The sequence below is a fragment of the Patella vulgata genome, chromosome 9, assembly GCF_932274485.2.
Source record: "Patella vulgata chromosome 9, xgPatVulg1.2, whole genome shotgun sequence".
Lineage (NCBI taxonomy): Eukaryota > Metazoa > Mollusca > Gastropoda > Patellidae > Patella > Patella vulgata.
The window spans coordinates 1,216,203-1,235,356 of record NC_065887.2 but is presented as its reverse complement, the minus strand read 5'-3'; the positions used below and the strand labels follow the sequence as shown (position 1 = coordinate 1,235,356).

The 19,154-nt window shown below is 37.0% G+C and overlaps 1 protein-coding gene across 2 annotated transcripts in view; it reads right to left on the bottom strand.

The window, feature by feature from the left end:
- Positions 1 to 19,154, bottom strand: part of LOC126807820 (parathyroid hormone/parathyroid hormone-related peptide receptor) — a 72,681-nt gene that overhangs the window by 34,744 nt on the left and 18,783 nt on the right. The window contains exons 2-4 of one of the 2 annotated variants that reach the window (XM_050532663.2): positions 18,105 to 18,224; positions 16,580 to 16,642; positions 13,846 to 15,675 (exon numbers count right to left, since the gene is read on the bottom strand). In XM_050532663.2, the coding sequence (XP_050388620.1) occupies positions 13,846 to 13,917 (72 nt within the window). In that variant the 5' untranslated portion in view covers positions 13,918 to 15,675; positions 16,580 to 16,642; positions 18,105 to 18,224. Of the gene's footprint in view, positions 1 to 13,845; positions 15,676 to 16,579; positions 16,643 to 18,104; positions 18,225 to 19,154 lie in introns of those variants that run through there. The other variant, XM_050532662.2, reaches the window with a different exon arrangement.

Sequence of the window (19,154 nt, the reverse complement as noted above, 5' to 3'; positions counted from 1 at the left end):
CCCATACAGTGTCACATGAGGGAATTTTGCCCGTACGGTGGCACTACGGACTACTCTTATATGGAATTTCTGCTGTCAAGGCTTCTTTTACGTGCACCCAATGTGAACACGTGACCTTGGGTTTTCGTTCCATCCGAAAGACTAAATAAAGATACAACTAATGCAAGGATATTTCATTGTAAATGTAACCATTCAAACTATACTTCACTTGTTCCGTGTACAAATTGTCGTGCACGTAAAAGATCCCTTGGCAGTTGGAATTCAATATATGAGTGGGCCATAGTGCCACTGCTCGGGCAGAATTTCCTTCATAGCACACTGTATGGCGCATGCCCGTCTTCATTAACCCAGTCGGGGCACAACAGTAGGGCGTTAAACCCCATTTCATTTCTATAATTCACTTTAAAAAAAACCCATATCAGATACAGATCCCCAGCCCCCTCACATGGTCTTTCCCAGTCCACCCCTGGTACACCCCAGGTACACAGATGGGGCGTTATTTTGAGTTTGATGGTTGACAATAATTATGTACCATCACGTGGCGATTTGTAGCCATTTGCTGCCATAGAAATAAATCTCATGCTCAATGTGGCTTTCATTGTAAAAAAAAAATAAAAATATATAAATCTCCGAGATCAATTGTGTGAAAGAACGGTGCGAACTGATGATTCAACAAAATCGATCATTTCACATCGATCAGGTTGTTAACAATTAAAGTATTTGAATGTAAAGTGAAGTATTTAGGAATCTCTTGCAAAACACAATGTCGAGAAACATGGATCTCTAAAAGAAATAATTCCTGCATTGGCCGAGAAAGTTCATCCAGATTTCCCGGCGTGGTTACACCTTGTCAATGATGCAGGACGGAGGGCGTGACAAGGACAGCTGTCTAGTCGTTCGGATGGCACGAAAAACCGAGGTCCCGTGTACACATTGGCGTGCACGTAAAAGATCCCTTGACAGTTGGAATTCGATGTAAGAGTGCCGTAGTGCCGCTGCGCGGGCAAAATTTCCCTCATAGCACACTGTATGGCGTATGCCCGTCTTCATTATCCCACTCGGTGCAGAATAGGACGTTAAACCCCATTTCATTTCTAAAATAAATATTAGCCCTAAATGGTTCATTAATTACAAAGATATTGCAGGTCTTTCGTTAGGCTTGAATTGTTATATAAATTAATTAAACATTAATGAAATTATCAAGACGATAATCAACTCCCGATCGCTAGCCTGCGATATTTAGCGGATTTGAATACGTTTTGACATTGTGATGGATAATTTAATGTAAAACTGGATAAGCAAGACTTTGTTTATTATGGTACCAACGATAGTAATGACGATCGAGGCTAGTCTAAAATTGAATCGTTAATACATGTATCTCGGTTCAGAGTGAAGCAATTTGGCTGAAATTTTCAGTATATTCTGTTTTTATTATCTATTGCTTAACTATTATAGCGAGAACAGCCCCTTTAATTAAATGTTAAGTAACGTCCACTCGACACAAACTAGGTCATTTCGGGACTAACATGGTTCAACTTTATTTCAATAATTGGCTTCCTCGTAGGGGTGTTGAACATGTTACTCCTTGACATCTTAGTTCCCCTAATTGCACCTAGTAATAAAAACACAACAAAAACAATCCAAGTTGAATAACATGGCGACATGCTGATTTCTTGAAACCTGTTTGCGAAATGTTCGTGTTTGAAGTTTAATTCATTGATCGCTTATTTACAAATTCCTTTGAACTGTTATCTGTGAGGAAAGACGTCTTTAATCCTTATTTGCTGGGAAGTATTCATTTCTATTACTCTCTGGATAAGATCACATTTATAAGGAAATTCTTAGTCCATGGTTGTTTGGTCAATGCGTAGTGACTGTCACTTGTGACACTTATAAGATACTTACATCCTTGATGCATCAACATTTACAAGGCGTTTCTTTTCGTATTCCGTGTTGTTTTTTGGGTGAATTCACAGTTGCTATCACTAACAACACTTTAAACATAGTTACAGCTTTCTTGATACCATCAGTTTTTGTAAGAGTATCGTATTCCCTGGGGTTTTAGTCAATGTATATTTGATATCACTCATAAGATAGGTACAACGTTGATACCATTACTTTTACTACGAGTTGTTTTATTCCCTGGAGGTTTGTACAATCCATATTTTACTGTCTCTTGCATCAGTTAATTTCTTTACACACCTGTTAAATATGTTCGGTTAGTTTTTATAATCTCATGTAATTGATTTGTTGTGCTTTTTTCTGATTGATAATTTAAGATTAATGGACTACTCTTGATTATTTTCGTATTTTTTTTTACGATTCCAGATAACATCGAGAGAGAGAGAGAGAGAGAGTGAGAGAGAGGGAGAGAGAGAGAGAGAGAGGGAGAGAGAGGGAGAGAGAGACCAACTAGGTCATTTCGGGACTAACATAGGGTTCAACTTCATTTTAAAAAAATCACTTGCATATGGGTCTGTAGCAGTGGGTGTAAGTGGAGAACCCGGAGAAAACCCACGAGGATGTACATGCGACGGTACGAATTGTCACGTAAAAGCAAGGAATGGGGACAATTCCACTTTACTCAATGACAGGCCATACGAACTAAAGTACACAGCTTAGATCATTTGGCCAACCAACTTTTCAGACGAGCAATTTCAATCAACATAATACCAGCTACATATCAACTAAATTTGGTCGAGTGACATCATTATGACGTCACAGTCACCCATTCAGTCCTGCGTAAACAATTGGTAGCACGTGAAAGATCCCCGGCAGTCGGACATTAGCCGTGAAAGATCCTCGACAGTTGGACATTGGCCGTTAAAGATCCCCCAACAGTTGGACATTAATCGTTAAAGATCCCCAACAAGTCGGACATTGGCCGTGAAAGATCCCCCGACAGATGGACATTGATCGTTAAAGAAGCTAAATCTCTAATATTTGGGACCCAGAAATAGACACAAATGGGTCGCAACGCATATAATACTGTATTATATGAATGTATATAAACTGATTTACATTCAATCGTTTCTGTTTTTACTCTAATTTCTAATCAGTTATATTCCGCGAAATACTCGAAGAATCTGAATTGAATGGCAAACTCTGGCGTCTGGTTATTCCAGTCTACACCGGTAGTATTTTCCTACAATGGATATGTTTAGCCTCGTTCATCGAGTCGCTTCAGACAGTTTGCGCTCAAAAACATTCTGACACATTATTCGGATGCCAATTTTAAAATTTTTATTTAGTTTTAAATATTGGATATTAGAAGCCCAACTTTTCACCGTAAGATTTAAATTGACCAATAAGTCGTGTTTGCAATGTCCAAGACTGTGGATGAATACTAAGTTAAAGACCCTACAGCTGGAAATTGAAACAAAATAAATTCAATCTATTTAGGAAAATGAAATGTATAATGCTAACTGTTGAAAAATGGCGTACGTGGGATCAGGCAAATGTCCTTCGGCCTTGAACTAAAACGAAAAACAGGGCAATCGTCCACCATGCCCCCCTCCCCTCCCAAGTTTTTATAACTTGGAATAAGATTTATCTTCATGTACATAAAATACGAAAACTGAAATAACTTTTATTCATCAATAAATCAAAACTGGAGTCCTTCTTGGATTGGAGGTCACGGTGGCTAAGTGGGTAAGACGCAGGCTCGCTAGCCTGGAGGTCGCGTGATCGATCCCTGCATTGGCCGAGCAAGTTCATTCAGATTTTCCAGCGTGGTTCTCCCTTATCAGTGATGCAGGACGGAGGGCCTGACAAGAACAGCTGTCTTTCCCTTCAGATGGGACGAAAACCGAGGTCCCGTGTACACATTGGCGTGCACGTAAAAGATCCCTCGACAGTAGGCCGTAGTGCCGCTGTCCGGGCAAAATTTCCCTCATAGCACACTGTATGGCGTATGCCCGTCTTCATTAGTCCAGTTCGGAGCAGAACAGTAGGACGTTAAACCCCATTTCATTTCATTTCCATCTTGGATTACGTTAGACCGACATTAATATTTGTAATTTACAACATTGGAAACGCTTAACGTCATTTATTAACAAACTATACAGAATTCAAAGCTTTGTAATTGAAAAGTAAAACTGGGATAATTTAATTGATTTGATGTAGTACGGTGGATGATTTCTTTCATCTTCAGGATATGTTTCGGAATATTAACACGTGACTTAACTGATTCAATTTCCCGCTCTTTTGATTATAAGATGGCGTGGGGTCACGAGAGTTATTTGTGTCCTATTCTAGTGCCCTGGATTTCACACAATGATTGACGTAAAAGACGGCTGACAGACCATATTACGTCTAATTTGATTATCGATATCGTTGATTAATCGATACTGGATTTAATCTATTTCTGTACTTTGAACAGACAGCAGTTGAATCTAACTGTCAGGGTTCACTTACGTGCATGTCAATGTGTACGCGGCCCCTGTTTTCGTCCCATCCGAACGACTAGACACTGTATCGAATTATTCACGGCAACATTAAAGGACAATATTGGTGCCAGTCATTATCACATGTGAATTGTCAGATATCCTTTCACAGTCTCACACAACAACTTTTGGTCTTCGAAAGAATTATTAGTGAGCAGAAATTCGCCCGTGTATCTGTTATCACTCGTCACTTCAGTCAGTTATATAGAAGGACTACTTGTGTTTTCCTTTTGCGTTCGTCACTTCCGATTGTTGAAGCATTGATTACGCATCTACCATAGCAATGATCTCTGTGATAAAATAATATTTGGAACGTGTTTAACCAGTTCTATCACATATGTGATAATGACTGGCACTAATATTGTCCTTTAAACACATTAAAGTTCGTCTGCTAACAATAGGGTTAAAACAGAAAGTTTATCTTGTACGTCATGTATTGCATGCGTAACCATAGAAACGAAAATGACGACATGTTAGTCTTAAAATACCCAAAGTAATTTGTGGATCCCACTTTAAACGCTATTATTTCATTCCATTGCATAAACGAAAGCAGGAGTGTAATTACGTACTGTTCTGCTCCGACTGGAATAATGATGATGGGCATTCGCTATGCAAATGGCTATGAGGGAATTTTTGCCCATACAGAGTTCTTATGTTCTTATGTCAATAGTTCTTTAACGTGCACGCCAATATGTACACGGAACCTCGTTTTTTTTCGTTCCATCCGAACGACTATACGTGTTCCATTGCCAAGCCATGAGTCCGGCACCTCTGATAAGGGGGAACCACGCCGGAAAAATCCGATGACCCCGAGATTAGCGCACCAACGTCTTTCTCACTGATCCAGCACGGATCCCGTATAAAGACAAAAATCAAACGACATTAGCCTAATGCAGAGAAGCATGAAGTTAAATGTCATTTCACTACAAAGTTTAATGACGAAATGCCATCGTTTTTGCAGTTTTAATTTCGCTAATGCAGATGTAATAATTGTTACGGTTCTCGATTATGGACACTATAGCACCATTTTTATAGAAAAGTTCAAAAAAGGCAATCATGGCCTAAAGATGATTGGTTGACAAATGTTATGGAATGCTTGACAGTGACTGGTTAAGAAGTTCTTTCAGTTTATCTCGTTTTAATTAGCATGCTTCAATCGGTAAAACGTGTTTTCTGTCATCTCTAAGGGCCATTACGTCACTCACTACTTGCATTCGCACTTCATCATCATAAAAAAATAACACTTGAGTTATTTCACGATTTGTTCAAGCGACATAGTGCTGATTGAACCATATATGGATATATAACCTCTTGTCACTTCGAAGTTACTGGCAAGTCAAAGAAATGAAATCAAATGAGGTTTAAAGATACATTATGGGAGATTAGATAAAGAGCTGGTAGTTCTCACTATAATAGTTAAAAAAAACCTAGATAATGTAAAGGGAATTTGCTGAAAATTTCTGTCAAATTGATCCACCCTGAACTGCGAGTAGGGTCGAGCGCGGGTCTCTTTCACCTGGACCCTACTCTACCAAGAATCAAGATGGTGACTATTTCCCTCGATTTATCTACTTATAACTCAAGGGGGGGGGGGGAACCCGCGGTGGCTCAGTGAGTAAGACGTTGACCCCTGTTCCATCCCTGTGTTGACAGGGAATGTTCATCGGCATTTTCCCGCGTGGTTCCCCGTTGTCAGTCAGTGGTGAAGGATGGAGGGCCTGGCAAGGGAAACGTATAGTCGTTCGGATTAGACAAAAAACGGAGGTCCCGCGTACACATTGGCGTGCATGTAAAATAACCCGCCAGAGTATAAATTCGACATAAGAGTACCGGGTCAAATTTCCCCCATGTGACACTGTATGATGTATGAACAGTGAGATCCGAAACCTTATTACATTTCATTTTTAAAACAAGCACGAGAGAGTTATGACGTCATCACAAATTATGACGTCATATTAAACAAGGAACAAGCATGTCCAGTTTGAATTGATGGAGTTGTTATAGTGTATCTTTGTATATTATATAACTGACCAATCTCCGAATCGATATCTCATTAATCTTTCAAGTCTTTTAACTGTTTGGGTTTAAACTTAAAGATGGGTTCCCAGAAAAGTATTTATCGGGTGGTTATTTCCAATAAAAGTATGGCAATTTTGGTATATATGGAAAGTAGAGATATCCAATCTGACTAGACAAATACTGGATTCCCCGAAAAACATTCATGGAGCGTATACAGGACACAAATGTAAGGGTTCCCCTAATCGACGGGCTGTTGATTAGGAACTTCTGCACGCGTGATGTCAAAGGTCACAAGCGAACATTGAGCGCTTGATGTACAAGTTGATAAACTTTATGAAGAGTAAGACGTACATTACTTTCTGAGATAAAAATGACGGAAAAAGAGGCGGGTAGTGGACAATTCGAGAATTGAATTAGGATTCGATATTTGTAATAAATAGTAAGCGATTAAAGACAACATCGTCTTATGTATGCAATGAATGCTCCTCTGACTCACAAGACGTGACGTAAACATGACCTGGTTTTATCAAATTTTAATAGCAGAGCATTCCTTCGCAATTACAGTGTTTGAAAAGGATTTGAAGCATAATTATGACAAATTAATTAGTTTGAATATGTTTTTGGTCCATATATACCATTAAATCACAAAGTTTATACGCGGGAACCCATCTTTATTATGTAACGATATATATTATGTAATTATAGTTATCACACGTTCTTGGTATGTCCATATCATCTTCTATATTTAGCCTAAACATCTGTTTCCTATGTTCAATTTAACATTTCTGATCAAATATTATTATATAATTATTTTTATCCTAAGCTTGTATATATGTTCTATATTCTACTGTAACTTTAGTCTGATGACCGGCTCGCCCTATTTCGTTATTATGACCGTTAGCCAGTTTTGGACACTCGTTTATTAAAAGTACAATTTTAATTATAAATTCCGAGTTATCGTCGTCAGTGTTGGAATAAACTACCTCCCCAGAAAATAGCACTTCGGCAGAGCAATACGCTTTTGTCCGAAAAGCATTGCATCAAAATCAACAAAAAGATGACTATATAGGGCTTGACGGTCAGTTCTTGGACCAATAGAAACATTGTTGTAAATGGCCAAACATCTATTTGTTTTGTATGAGAAGTCCGTTGCTCTGTAAGCGACTTTCATTCGGGAATATCGAAGCATTATTTATTGACAATAAATTTTATTTCCTGCCATTTTCTTAGGAAAAAAAAAATTAAAAATGACTAATCTTTAATCCAAAGATAACCCCGCATGTCAAAATTATTTGATTAAAATATTTGCATGGGTCAACTATCTGGATTTCTTAAGCAATTATTGTATTTGACCATCGTTCGTCTGTTGACTGTATAATGTTTCTGTCTGAGTAGGAAAAAAAACTTCAAAAAATTTCCATTAATACTAGACGAAGAAGTCGACAAAATTGACATCCAAATCGAAAGAAAACGAAGAAGTGATTACATACAAATATATTTGACTTAATCGATGACCTACGATTGGATCAAAATGCAGACTCACATTTCCACCCCCCGATTTAATCCAATTTTTACCTCGAATTAACCATATTGCGTCAAATCAAAACACTTCGCGACGTGTAAATTGCATATGTCAACTGGAGCTTGAGTTCAAGACGTCCACCTTTCGCTGAATCGAATTAACTCTATCTGATTAAAATACAGATCTATATTTCGTTTCGTTTTGTTATACTTTCGATGGCTTACACTACATGGGGATCTGACCGGTTGTACTGAGAGGTCGCGTCAGGGGTCATACGAGCGGCTTTTGACCTATGACGTCAGACATTGATTAATCATTCAGCGTTGGGGTTTGTAGTGGTTTACCCACGGTTCCGTGCAGAAAACGCCAAGCACTCGCCGTAACAGACCGTTTCATTGGCTAATTCATCACAACGTCTGTTCTGATGATGTAAAAACAAGTAAAACTAAATTTTGAACTATAAGAAACGAAACGAAATAGGATCTGTGTTTTAATCAGATTGAATTAACTTGTTCTATAGAGAATGGAGAGAGAGAGAGAGAGAGAGAGAGAGAGAGAGGGAGGGAGTCTATTACAGTAAACATATCGACCACACTATGCTCAAACAAGAACCGACATGGGCTGGTGTGTTTTGTCAAAATGACCCAAAATATTGCAAAAAGTGACTGATAAGAAAATAGATATTATAGATATCCATGTTCTACATATCTTATCCAAAATATAAGTAGGGTCCCTGTTCAACCTCGTGGATTTTCTCCGGGTCCCCCAGTTTCCTCCTACTGCTAAAGACTCCTACGCGCAAGCGAATTATTGAAATAAAATTGAATCTATATGTTAGTCCCGAAATGGCATAGTTTGTGTCGAGTGGACGTTAACTCCCCTCTCTCTCTCGCCAAAATATAAATAATTTCATAAAAAAAATGATTTTGTGTGGTAACTAATCACCGACAGCGATGGTACTATAAACGCCTTACACAGAGTAAATTGAAAAGTCAACCTTGGCTGGTTTGTTTCATTTTCATTAATTCTAAGATTTTCTTTTCATTTTGATTTTGCCAGTTTTATTAATTTTAAATTTTTTTGGTCTTCCCTGATTTTGTGAATTTTTGTTTTCCTTCATTTTCTGATCTTTTGTTTTCCTTCATTTTAAGATTTTTTTTATTTTTCATTAAATTTGAGGGTTTTTTTATTATCATTAAATTCGTGATATTTTGTTTTCATTACATTTGAGATTTTTTGTTTTCATTAAATCTGAGATTTTTTGTTTTCATGGATTTTAAGATTTATCGTTGATGTGGCATACAACACCCTGCTAATTAATGATGGGTTTTATGATAGTAAAACTATAAATAGATAATAAAACTACATATATATAGGCAATAGAACTATATTACTTGCTTCCTCTGACGTCCGCCATCTACGTGCCCTGACGGAAACAGTCTAGCAGAACAACTTTTAAATAAGACGTATCAAATCAGATGATATTGGAAAAACTCTCTTCACTAATTTACCATGTCGCTGTAGTATACTTTACATCTTGTCAAATTGACAAACTGTCAGGCGACTCGGCTATAAAATTGGAAAAAATCTTGAAAGTATTTCATTAGAAATAGCCAGCTTATCATTAATGAAATTACAGCTATTCTTCTTCCCCTTTGTAAGCGCGAAGGAACACCGGTTGTGTAAGATTTAATAATAATATTCTCAATGGATTCAATCAGCAAATTACTATGTCCGTGTCCTTAATGCTGTTTTATAATTTGACGAAGGACATAGACTTTGTTCTTCTTGTCATGAGAATAGAGGGGTGTAATGATATATATGTTATTGTATTGTCAAATTACTCGCAATGTAACAATACGTACAAGGATATTTAAATTGATTACCATTGAATATAAATCATGGTGAGTGGCGAATCCCTCGTGTTCGTGAAAAGACGGGAAAATAAGTTTCTTTAGCCTAAAGAAAGACCTGCAATTGGCAGATTTAGCTCTTGCATAATGTATGTTTAAATAAGACATGATATAACCAACAGTCAAGCTGTAATTCGGTGTGATAGTCCAACAAGGTTATAATAAATGTACCTCAACCTTATTCAAATTAGACTACAATTTCCTTTCTTTTATTTTGTCCGACTTCCAGTGACATTTCCATGAATATCAACCATTCATGTTATAACCCCAAACTCACCAGATCCATTCTTATCGGCTTGGTGTATTAACATTCCTAGCCTGGAGGTCGGGTGTTCGATCCCTGCATTGGCCCAGAAAGTTCATCCAGATTTTCCAGCGTGGTTTCTCCCCTTGTCAGTGATGCAGGACGGAGGGCCTGACAAGGACAGCTGTCTAGTCGTTCGGATGGGACGAAAAACCGAGGTCCCGTGTACACATTGGCGTGCACGTAAAAGATCCCTTGGCAGTTGGAATTCGATATAAGAGTAGGCCGCAGTGCCGCTGCCCGGGCAAAATTTCCCTCATAGCACACTGTATGGCGTATGCCCGTCTTTATTAGCCCTTAGCCCAGTTTAGGTGCAGAACAGTAGGACGTTAAACCCCATTTCATTTCATTTGTATTAACATTCCCGAAATACACCATAAGACCAATCCCATATACCAATAGATGCAATTTGATGTGTAAATAAGTCATGGAGCCCGCGTGATCACAGCGCCGTTTACAAAGATAGATTGCTAGGCAAGATCATACGTCCTAAGATATGTCGTCCGGACAGTCAACAAGGATTGTGGCATATAATGAAAACATTTACAAGACACTAACATCTGATTCAGAGTAACAACCCATTAAGTAATTATCAGAGAATCATTAGAATTTGTTTGGCTTCTAATTTTGCCACATGCTAACATTTAGTACACAAAACATTTAGTATTATAACATTTAATATACAAAACATATAATATCATGAATTTAGCTGTTCAAGTTTTTAGAAATTGTTGAAAATCAATAGACTTGTTTGTCTCAATTCTTTACGCTCCATTTATAAATTTAAAATCAAGGCATCGTGATCCCATGGCCTTAAACTCTGTGTATAAATTTAAAGCCAATCGGACATTAACTTTCGTCTCTAGAGCGTCCACAGGATATTTTAGGAGATCAAGGGCCCTAGTCAGGGGCGTACATAACGATTTTGTTTGGGGGGGTGTTTAGCCAAAATGCGACCGACTGATGCACATACTCCCTGTACGAGTGACGCAGTCAGAAGCCACACCCTCCCACATTTACGCCCCTGGCCCTAGTCCTGTCAGTAATCATCGTAAATTTTTGAAAATCAATCGGATTCTTCGCCTCGTACTCTTAAACACTGTGTAAAATCTTTATTCTCTAGAGCGCCAACAGGATTTTTCAAAATAACCAATTGCCATAACTTTAGAGGTAATTATTACGACCATTAAATGTGTATAAATTTCAAGTCAGTCGGATGTTAACTTTAGCTGGATGCCGGACCGACGGACGAACAGACGCGGTGACAAACATATACGATCACAAAATCCCAAATGTTTCACAGAACAAAGAATAAACTAACAGCAGATACATTCAGATTTTCTATAAATTAGACGCATGTTTTTAATACTTATAAAACGATGCCCCCCCCCCCCCCCGGCTTCCTGCCTCAAAACTTTGAATCCAACGAATTTGTAAGGAACCAGTTTTCAACATACTAAACGCTTTTTGGACTAGGTTTCGTAAAAGTTGTCAAATGGACCAGATTGGTTGTATGGTAACAACCACTACCGCATTTACCATGTTCCATTTGAACATTGGTCGCATGGCAACGACCACTCCCCACTTGTACCTTCATTCATTTCACGATTATACCAGCCTATATTGTTTCCGCTCCAAACATGGTTTGATCTATTCTTAAGGCCGCCTTCAGATTTGATCAAAAGTCACGATATGTAAATAGGGTTAGCGCCAACTCTTACCCTAACCCTAACCTACAATCTTGTCAACAATCACGTGCCCTAACCTTATTTACATCTCAGCGACCTTGACCAAGTCTGGAGGTGGCCTTAAAAAATAGATCTATCCGTCCAAAGACCAACAAACCTTGACGTTCGTTCCCAAGGTTTTACGTTCACTTCAACCTAAGGTGATATCGTAGACAAAAGCCTCGACAAAATGGCGCTACATTTATATACCGTGTCAAGGTCATACGTAGAATTTCCTTTGTCTTGCGATTGGTTGAAAGGAAACATGTTTACAGGTGGATTGAGTTGAGACTACATTTACCATGAGTTCGAACAACCAGTCGATGAGTGAAAACGTTGCACTCGAACAACCAGTCAGTCAATTGAATAAATACACAGTGGCTGTTATTTTGCCCGGACTAATATATGTAGATGTCAAGAAACGGACGTTTTAATTAGGCTATTATTAACAACACTGTGTGATTTTATCACAATAAACGTCAAGGACAACCAGTCCCTAATTTTAATTAGGCTATTTATTACCAAAAGTGTGTGATTTTGTCACAATAAACGTCGCGGTCAACCGGTCCCTAACCAGTAGTCAAACTGACAATTATAATGTGATCAAAGATGGTGTCTAGACCCTCGTTAAAAATCACAATTGGTCTAAAGGATTGTATTTGAGTGCCGACATAAACCCTCCACAATATGATATTAGTTGAATGACGATCTATCAGAAAGTGTAATATACCAACTGAATTAAACCAATTTAATCTCCAGTCGTCTGTATTCATAGTTGATTTATTTAGATAAAGCGCGTCTGAGATCTCCGTCTCCGGCATCTGATGAATTCTTTAGAATTAAAAAAAAATGAATATCTCTAAATAAGATATAATAATTTGATAGCATTAAATGCGTGGGGCAGTAAAAGGCGGCTTATTAAATTCTTCGCCATAATGCTTTAAAAGGTTAAAATCATGCAATGTATGACATCTTTGACTTTGACATCTTGTTGGGCCCCGAGTAATACACTACTAACAAGGCATGCCAGTTGCGTTTTAGTGAGCATGACCTTGGTTCGCTAACCTGGAGATCTTGGATTTGCTTCCGATGTTGCCCGAGACAGTTCATCGGGATTTCCGACGTGGATCTCCCTTGTCAGTGGTTCACGACAAAGGATCTGGCAAAGGACAACGTAAAAGATCCCTTGGCAGTTGGAATTCGATATAAGAGTAGACCGTAATGCCGCTGTCCGGGCAAAATTTCTGTCATAGCACACTGTGTGACGTATGTCCATCTAAATTAACTCAGCCGGGGAAGGACAGTAGGAGGTTAACTCCATTTCATTTAAAAAGATTGAACCGCTAGTAACAAAATTTTAATTATAATCAACGTTACGACCGTTTTATAAAAAAAAACTTCGTATTTTAAAAATTTCTGTCAATGTATTATGTGATGATTTGAAGGCTAGTTTGTACTAGATTGATAACACGTCACCCATCGAGGACAGGTTGACTAAGCTGGCATACTTGTCTTGGATAGATTTTTCGGATTTCTCATACAAGATGTTAGACAAGATGTTCTAGAACGGAGGAAATAAGTTTTAAGGATGTGCCATCCATCCATCGAGGACAGACTAGCTAAGTTTTTGGGTTAGCCATAGCGCCCCATTTGAAATATTTATTTATTTATTATGGATTTATTTAACGCCACTTCCACAGTACTGTGTTCCAGTGCGCTTTACAATTTACATATAAAAGCAAATATGAGAATAGAAAAATAAAAATACTAAGGATATACAGGTAAGCTCAGCATACAATAGAAAACCCTTAAAACATAATAATGGTCTAGAAAATATTAGCGAAGTTTTTGGAGATTATTATACCACTCCATTGTTACATAATTGTCTAGAAAATATTAACTAATATTTACTTACATGATTAGAGCCAGCTTGTGTTCCATGGTCAACCAACAGCAACAGAAGCATAAATAAAACCAAGGTAGCCATCTTTAAAACCGGAAGTGAATAATCTGTAATTTCCGTTTGGGTTACGTTATAGTCGATATACAGGTAATCCGAGATGAGTCTTTTGGATACAGTTTGATCTAGGCTTTGTTTAAGTCGATATTCGGGTAATCCAAGGTGAGTTAATGACTGTACAGTCCTTTCCACTTAATGAGATAATAATCCACGAGTGAATGATCTGTTTTATTTCAAATTCGTACCAGAATTACACCAAGGCTTTTAATTGGTTGAACATTTAAACCGATTGTTTTAGTTGGCTAAACAGTAAGACTTGTCGCTTTAATTTAATCAAACTTCAGGTAAAAATCCCAAGACATCTAAAACTCTGTTTTGACAAATTCCACTTTTAAGATTCACAGTTAGTTGAATTCTTTTATATGTCGGAATGAACAAAAAAAAAAAAAAAAAAAAATCTTATAAATTTTTTGACTGATTCACAGAGTGGTTTAAACGTCAGATTTTGTAAACCTTTATACAACTATTCTTGTCATTTGTTGGAACAGTATATATATATAATCCTTGATATCGACCGGGTTGATTTTATAACGACATTCATAGAAGTAGGATTGATTGTCAATGTACCTTAAGTTACCAATAATAAGCTATGAAAATAGCTCTGCTTTTCTACACTGGAATTGTCCGTAAATTGAGCAAAGAAGTTTAACATGTTTTAAACAAATGCGGTATATTTATTGGTATTAATCGATGGTGATACTTCAAAAAATCAAAATAAGATGGTATATAAACTATGAATAAAACACGTAGACATAAATAAAAGCAAGTGTATATTAAAGTTGTTTTTATACGAGTGAGTTGTTCAATATTAGTATTCTTTATTTGAGAGAACCAAACACAATTCTACGGTGTCCTTTGTAACAGTAAAGCAGTCTATTATGAAATATAAGTTTTCTTGAATTAAGAAAACCAAACACAATTCTAGGGGAATCTTAATTGGTGTCCTTTGTAACAGTAAAGTAGTCTATTATGAAACACCATTCTAGGGGAATCTAAGTTGGTGTCCTTTATAACAGTTACGTAGTCTTATCCAATATTAGTATTTTTTAATTGCTCTAACCGAACACAATGTTAACGACACCGAGTCTATAACGCTGTTGGATACGTCTGGGAAACACTTTAACGCACGAGACGGTAATACTCTTGATGTATAACAACTTTAATGAAATAATTTTAAAAAACCCCATCACTGTAGGTGATTGAATCTACACTGTTAACGAGGGAAAGTCTTACAAATCACCAACACAAACATACGGAACCCAAGATAGTTTTTGTAGCATTATTAAAAGAAAAACATTGGACAGGAGACACAAAAGGCGACAAATGGTTACCACGATTCGATCTTTTTTCTCTCTCTCAATTAACACATATTTATGTTTCCAGGTGCTATGGCGTCCACGAGGTCTGTTGTTACTCTTCCGCTAAACCATATTCAGACACGATCGAAAAAAACTAATCGCATGCCCATCAAAATCAAAACCTTTTAAAGACCTGCTTGGAAAAAAGGCAGTAGACGCAAACAGTTTTTATGTGTATAACGTCACCATAAAATGTACATGTTTATGTGTTATGTCGCCATAAAATGCGCATCGGCGTTGCAACAATAAGTTGTAAAACCGCCATTCATTGGAGCTCTTTATTCACACCCAAATAGATTCCTGGCAATTAATAGAACAAAACACAAACTTTGGTACGACAAACAACATCGATGAAGACTGGTACCACCTGAAATAGAATTTTATACAAATTTATTCAAGCGACAAATTCGTGTTTAGCTATCTGTAGCAAACATAAAACCAGCAACAAATTAATGACGTCTATTATGCTCGAGATGTGATTACTTTTATTGTGTAAAAATTTAATATGATAAACTAATCGGATAAATTGATTGTTTTTAATTATTTACTGGGAATTGACATGAAATGGGCTTAACGTTTAAAACGTCCTACTTTTCTGCTCCAATCAAGATAATGAAGACAAGTATACCCCATGTAGTGTGCCATAAGGATAATTTTGTCCGAACTCTTTTACGAATTCCTAAAGCCAATGTTTTTTTTACCTGCAGACCAACGTGTACAACGGGCCTCGTGTTTTGTAGTGCTATTTGAACGACTGGGAGCTTTTCCTTGTTAAATTCCCTGCACCACTACCAAGCTGAATCTGCACCACTGACAAGCCGAAACCACTCCCACACCCCTGCAACACTACCAAGCTGAATCCATACCCCCTGCACCACTGACAAACTGAATCCAGACGGGACAATCCTGGTCAGAGATGGAGTTATCTAACAGTAGTATTTATTTCAATATGGGTAGTGATTCGCTTGCGTGCAAGGGTCATTAGCTGTCGGAGTAAATCGGAGAATCCATAAGGTTTAACAGGGGACACTACTCCTCGGGTACAAGGATGACAGACCGTATGATCTAAATCTTGCACGTTCAACGACTTGATCACCTTCAGTGTACCCACAATCTGATTATAACACAGATCCTATTTCGTTTCTTTTTTTACTTATCCTTAATACACTAGGATCTAGAAGAGTTGTTATATCATCGGCGTTTTTGATGAAGTGATGGATTAGGCAATGAAACTGTCTGTTATGGCGAGTTATGACTAATCAATGACTTACCTGTTTGTAGCAAAGCAACTAACGGTAATTACAGGTACTTCAAAGCTGAATTTTATAAAATACCTGTAAAGGTAATATAATATTCATCGGGTTGTGAAAAATTGATTTCTATATTTAGTTTAACGATTCCTTTATAACAATAGTTCCTTTGATAACAAAAGCCAACCTTGACTATTTAATGATAATATTTCCTTCCGAGGTAATTAGTTTACTGAATTAAGATATATTTTCTTATGGGTAATTAGTTTGCTTAATTAAAGATATATTTTCTTGGGGGTAATTAGTTTGCTTAATTAAAGATATATTTTATTGGGGGTAATTAATTTACTTAATTAAAGATATATTTCGTTTGGTGTAATTAGTTAATTTTATTAAAAGCACGTGTCATTGAGGCCACTTTACTAAATATACACACCCTTGGAGCCATCTATCTAGTTCACTGAATTAAAGGGTAGGGGTTCTTAAGGGTAATTATATTCTCGGGGTAATTATTTCATTTAATTAAAGATATATTGCCATTGGTGACATTAATTAAATATATATGCAAAGGGTAATCAGGTTACTTAATTAAATACATGTTTGCTTTAGGGTTACTAAGGTTACTTATTACCTTGGGTGTAATAATTATAATTACATCCTTGGGGTAATTAGTAACTAAATATATATCTCCTTCGAGGTAATTAGTTAAATTAAAGATATATGTTTTTGGGGCTAATTAGTTAACTTATTTAAATACATAGCTCCATTGGGAGGAGAGGGTTAATTAGATATCTTAATTAAAGATTTACGTTATTAGGGAGTAATAAAGGGTAGGTGTCCTTCGGGGTAATTAGATAACGATATCGGTACTTGGTAGAAATTAGTTCACTAAATTAAAAATATATCTTCTTGGGTAATTATTACACTTAATTAAAGTAAAGTTAATTAGTTCACTTAATTAAAAACATATGAAATTTGGTGTTAATTATATACGTATCGTTGACGTTCGTTGACCCACTGCAATCCAGATTCTGAACAGAGGTTAACTTTAACTTTATATTTTATTTTTTCGCAGCGGATCATCTTAGTGTTTTCGAGGTGATTATATTGTCTAGATGATGTTCTGATATCCCTCTATTACTAGCTTAATTAAATTTTGAAGGCCCTTTTTATAATATTTATCTTTGCAATAAAAAATATTTTCTTAATACACAAGCGACACGTTATTAACTTCAATATTGGAAAAACAACAAAAAGAAACCACCAAAAATCAAACAATAAAAAAATGTCTTTCTTAAAACATACGTTTGTGAGAGCTTTGCCATTTACTAATAACAATGTTGTGGTTTTAATAAGTTTCTGAAGTACATTCCATATAGATTGTCTATCGTTTATTATATTTTGTCACGTTAATACGTTTTGGCATCAATATTGGCAGTGAGAAATATGGAACAACATTCACGTAGTAAATTGTCTATTAAACTACATGGAAACGGTCCCATTACATTGATATTAGATCGACTCTTTCAAGTAAATACTAACTCACCAAAGTGTAATTGTTTAAGTAGAACAGAGGCGTTGGGTTCATCTGTTAATAAGAACTAATCCAGCAATTGTTCCATGTTGCCCGAGGCAGTTTGTAACACAAATACCGGATCTCTTATTTCTGGAAATAAAAAAAAAATATAAGAATTACACAAAATGGAGTGAAATGAAATGATGTTTTACGCCCTACTTTTCTGCCCTGGTTTGCCTAATGAAGACGGTCGTATGCGATATAGTGTGCTTCGTGGGATATTTGGCTGGACAGCGGCACTAAAGCCTATTCTTATATCGATCTTTTTATGTGCACGTCAATGTGTACATGAGACTTCTGTTTTTCGTCCCACCCGGACGACTATACATTGTCCTTTAAAAGGACAAATGCGGCATTTTAAGGAGGACGAGCGAACCCCAAATCGACCACGACGTCATCTTAGAATTGTCACGTCAGTTAAAAAAAAAGAAAATGCGCATGGGTCACTATTAACTGCAAGGGAAGACAACTCTGCTTGAGAGAATGGCACGTCAAAGTCATGTCAATTGTGTACGATTTTACGGAGCTATAACAGACTTTTATTGAAGAACGTCGCTCAAAGAATAAGATTACCAATTGTATGGCGCCACAGTGACACACTAAACAGTGAGTTCCGGTGTCCATCCGGGTGTTGCTGAGCTGGCCATGAAATTAGGACAGCCTGGAATCATTATCAGAATGAATCACAGAAAAGTGTTCTTCATGGAACAATTCACCCAAATAAAACACCCCCACCCCACCCACCCATCGCATTACACTGGACATCGGACAAATTATTTAAACCATAGTATTAGTATACTCCTTGTCTCCCCCCCCCCCTCAAAACCTCCCCAAAAAAACCAAATCACCAGAAAAATAAAAATGTCTTGACTGCTTGAAAATACCACCAACAGTTGAAAACAATTAACTCGCACAAGGCCCCTCTTGCCAGACTTTCCCCTAGTAATCAAAGATAATAATTAGGGTTTCACACTGCGTAGCTTGTGTGAAACACTATTGTTTTTGTTAAAATTATTATTC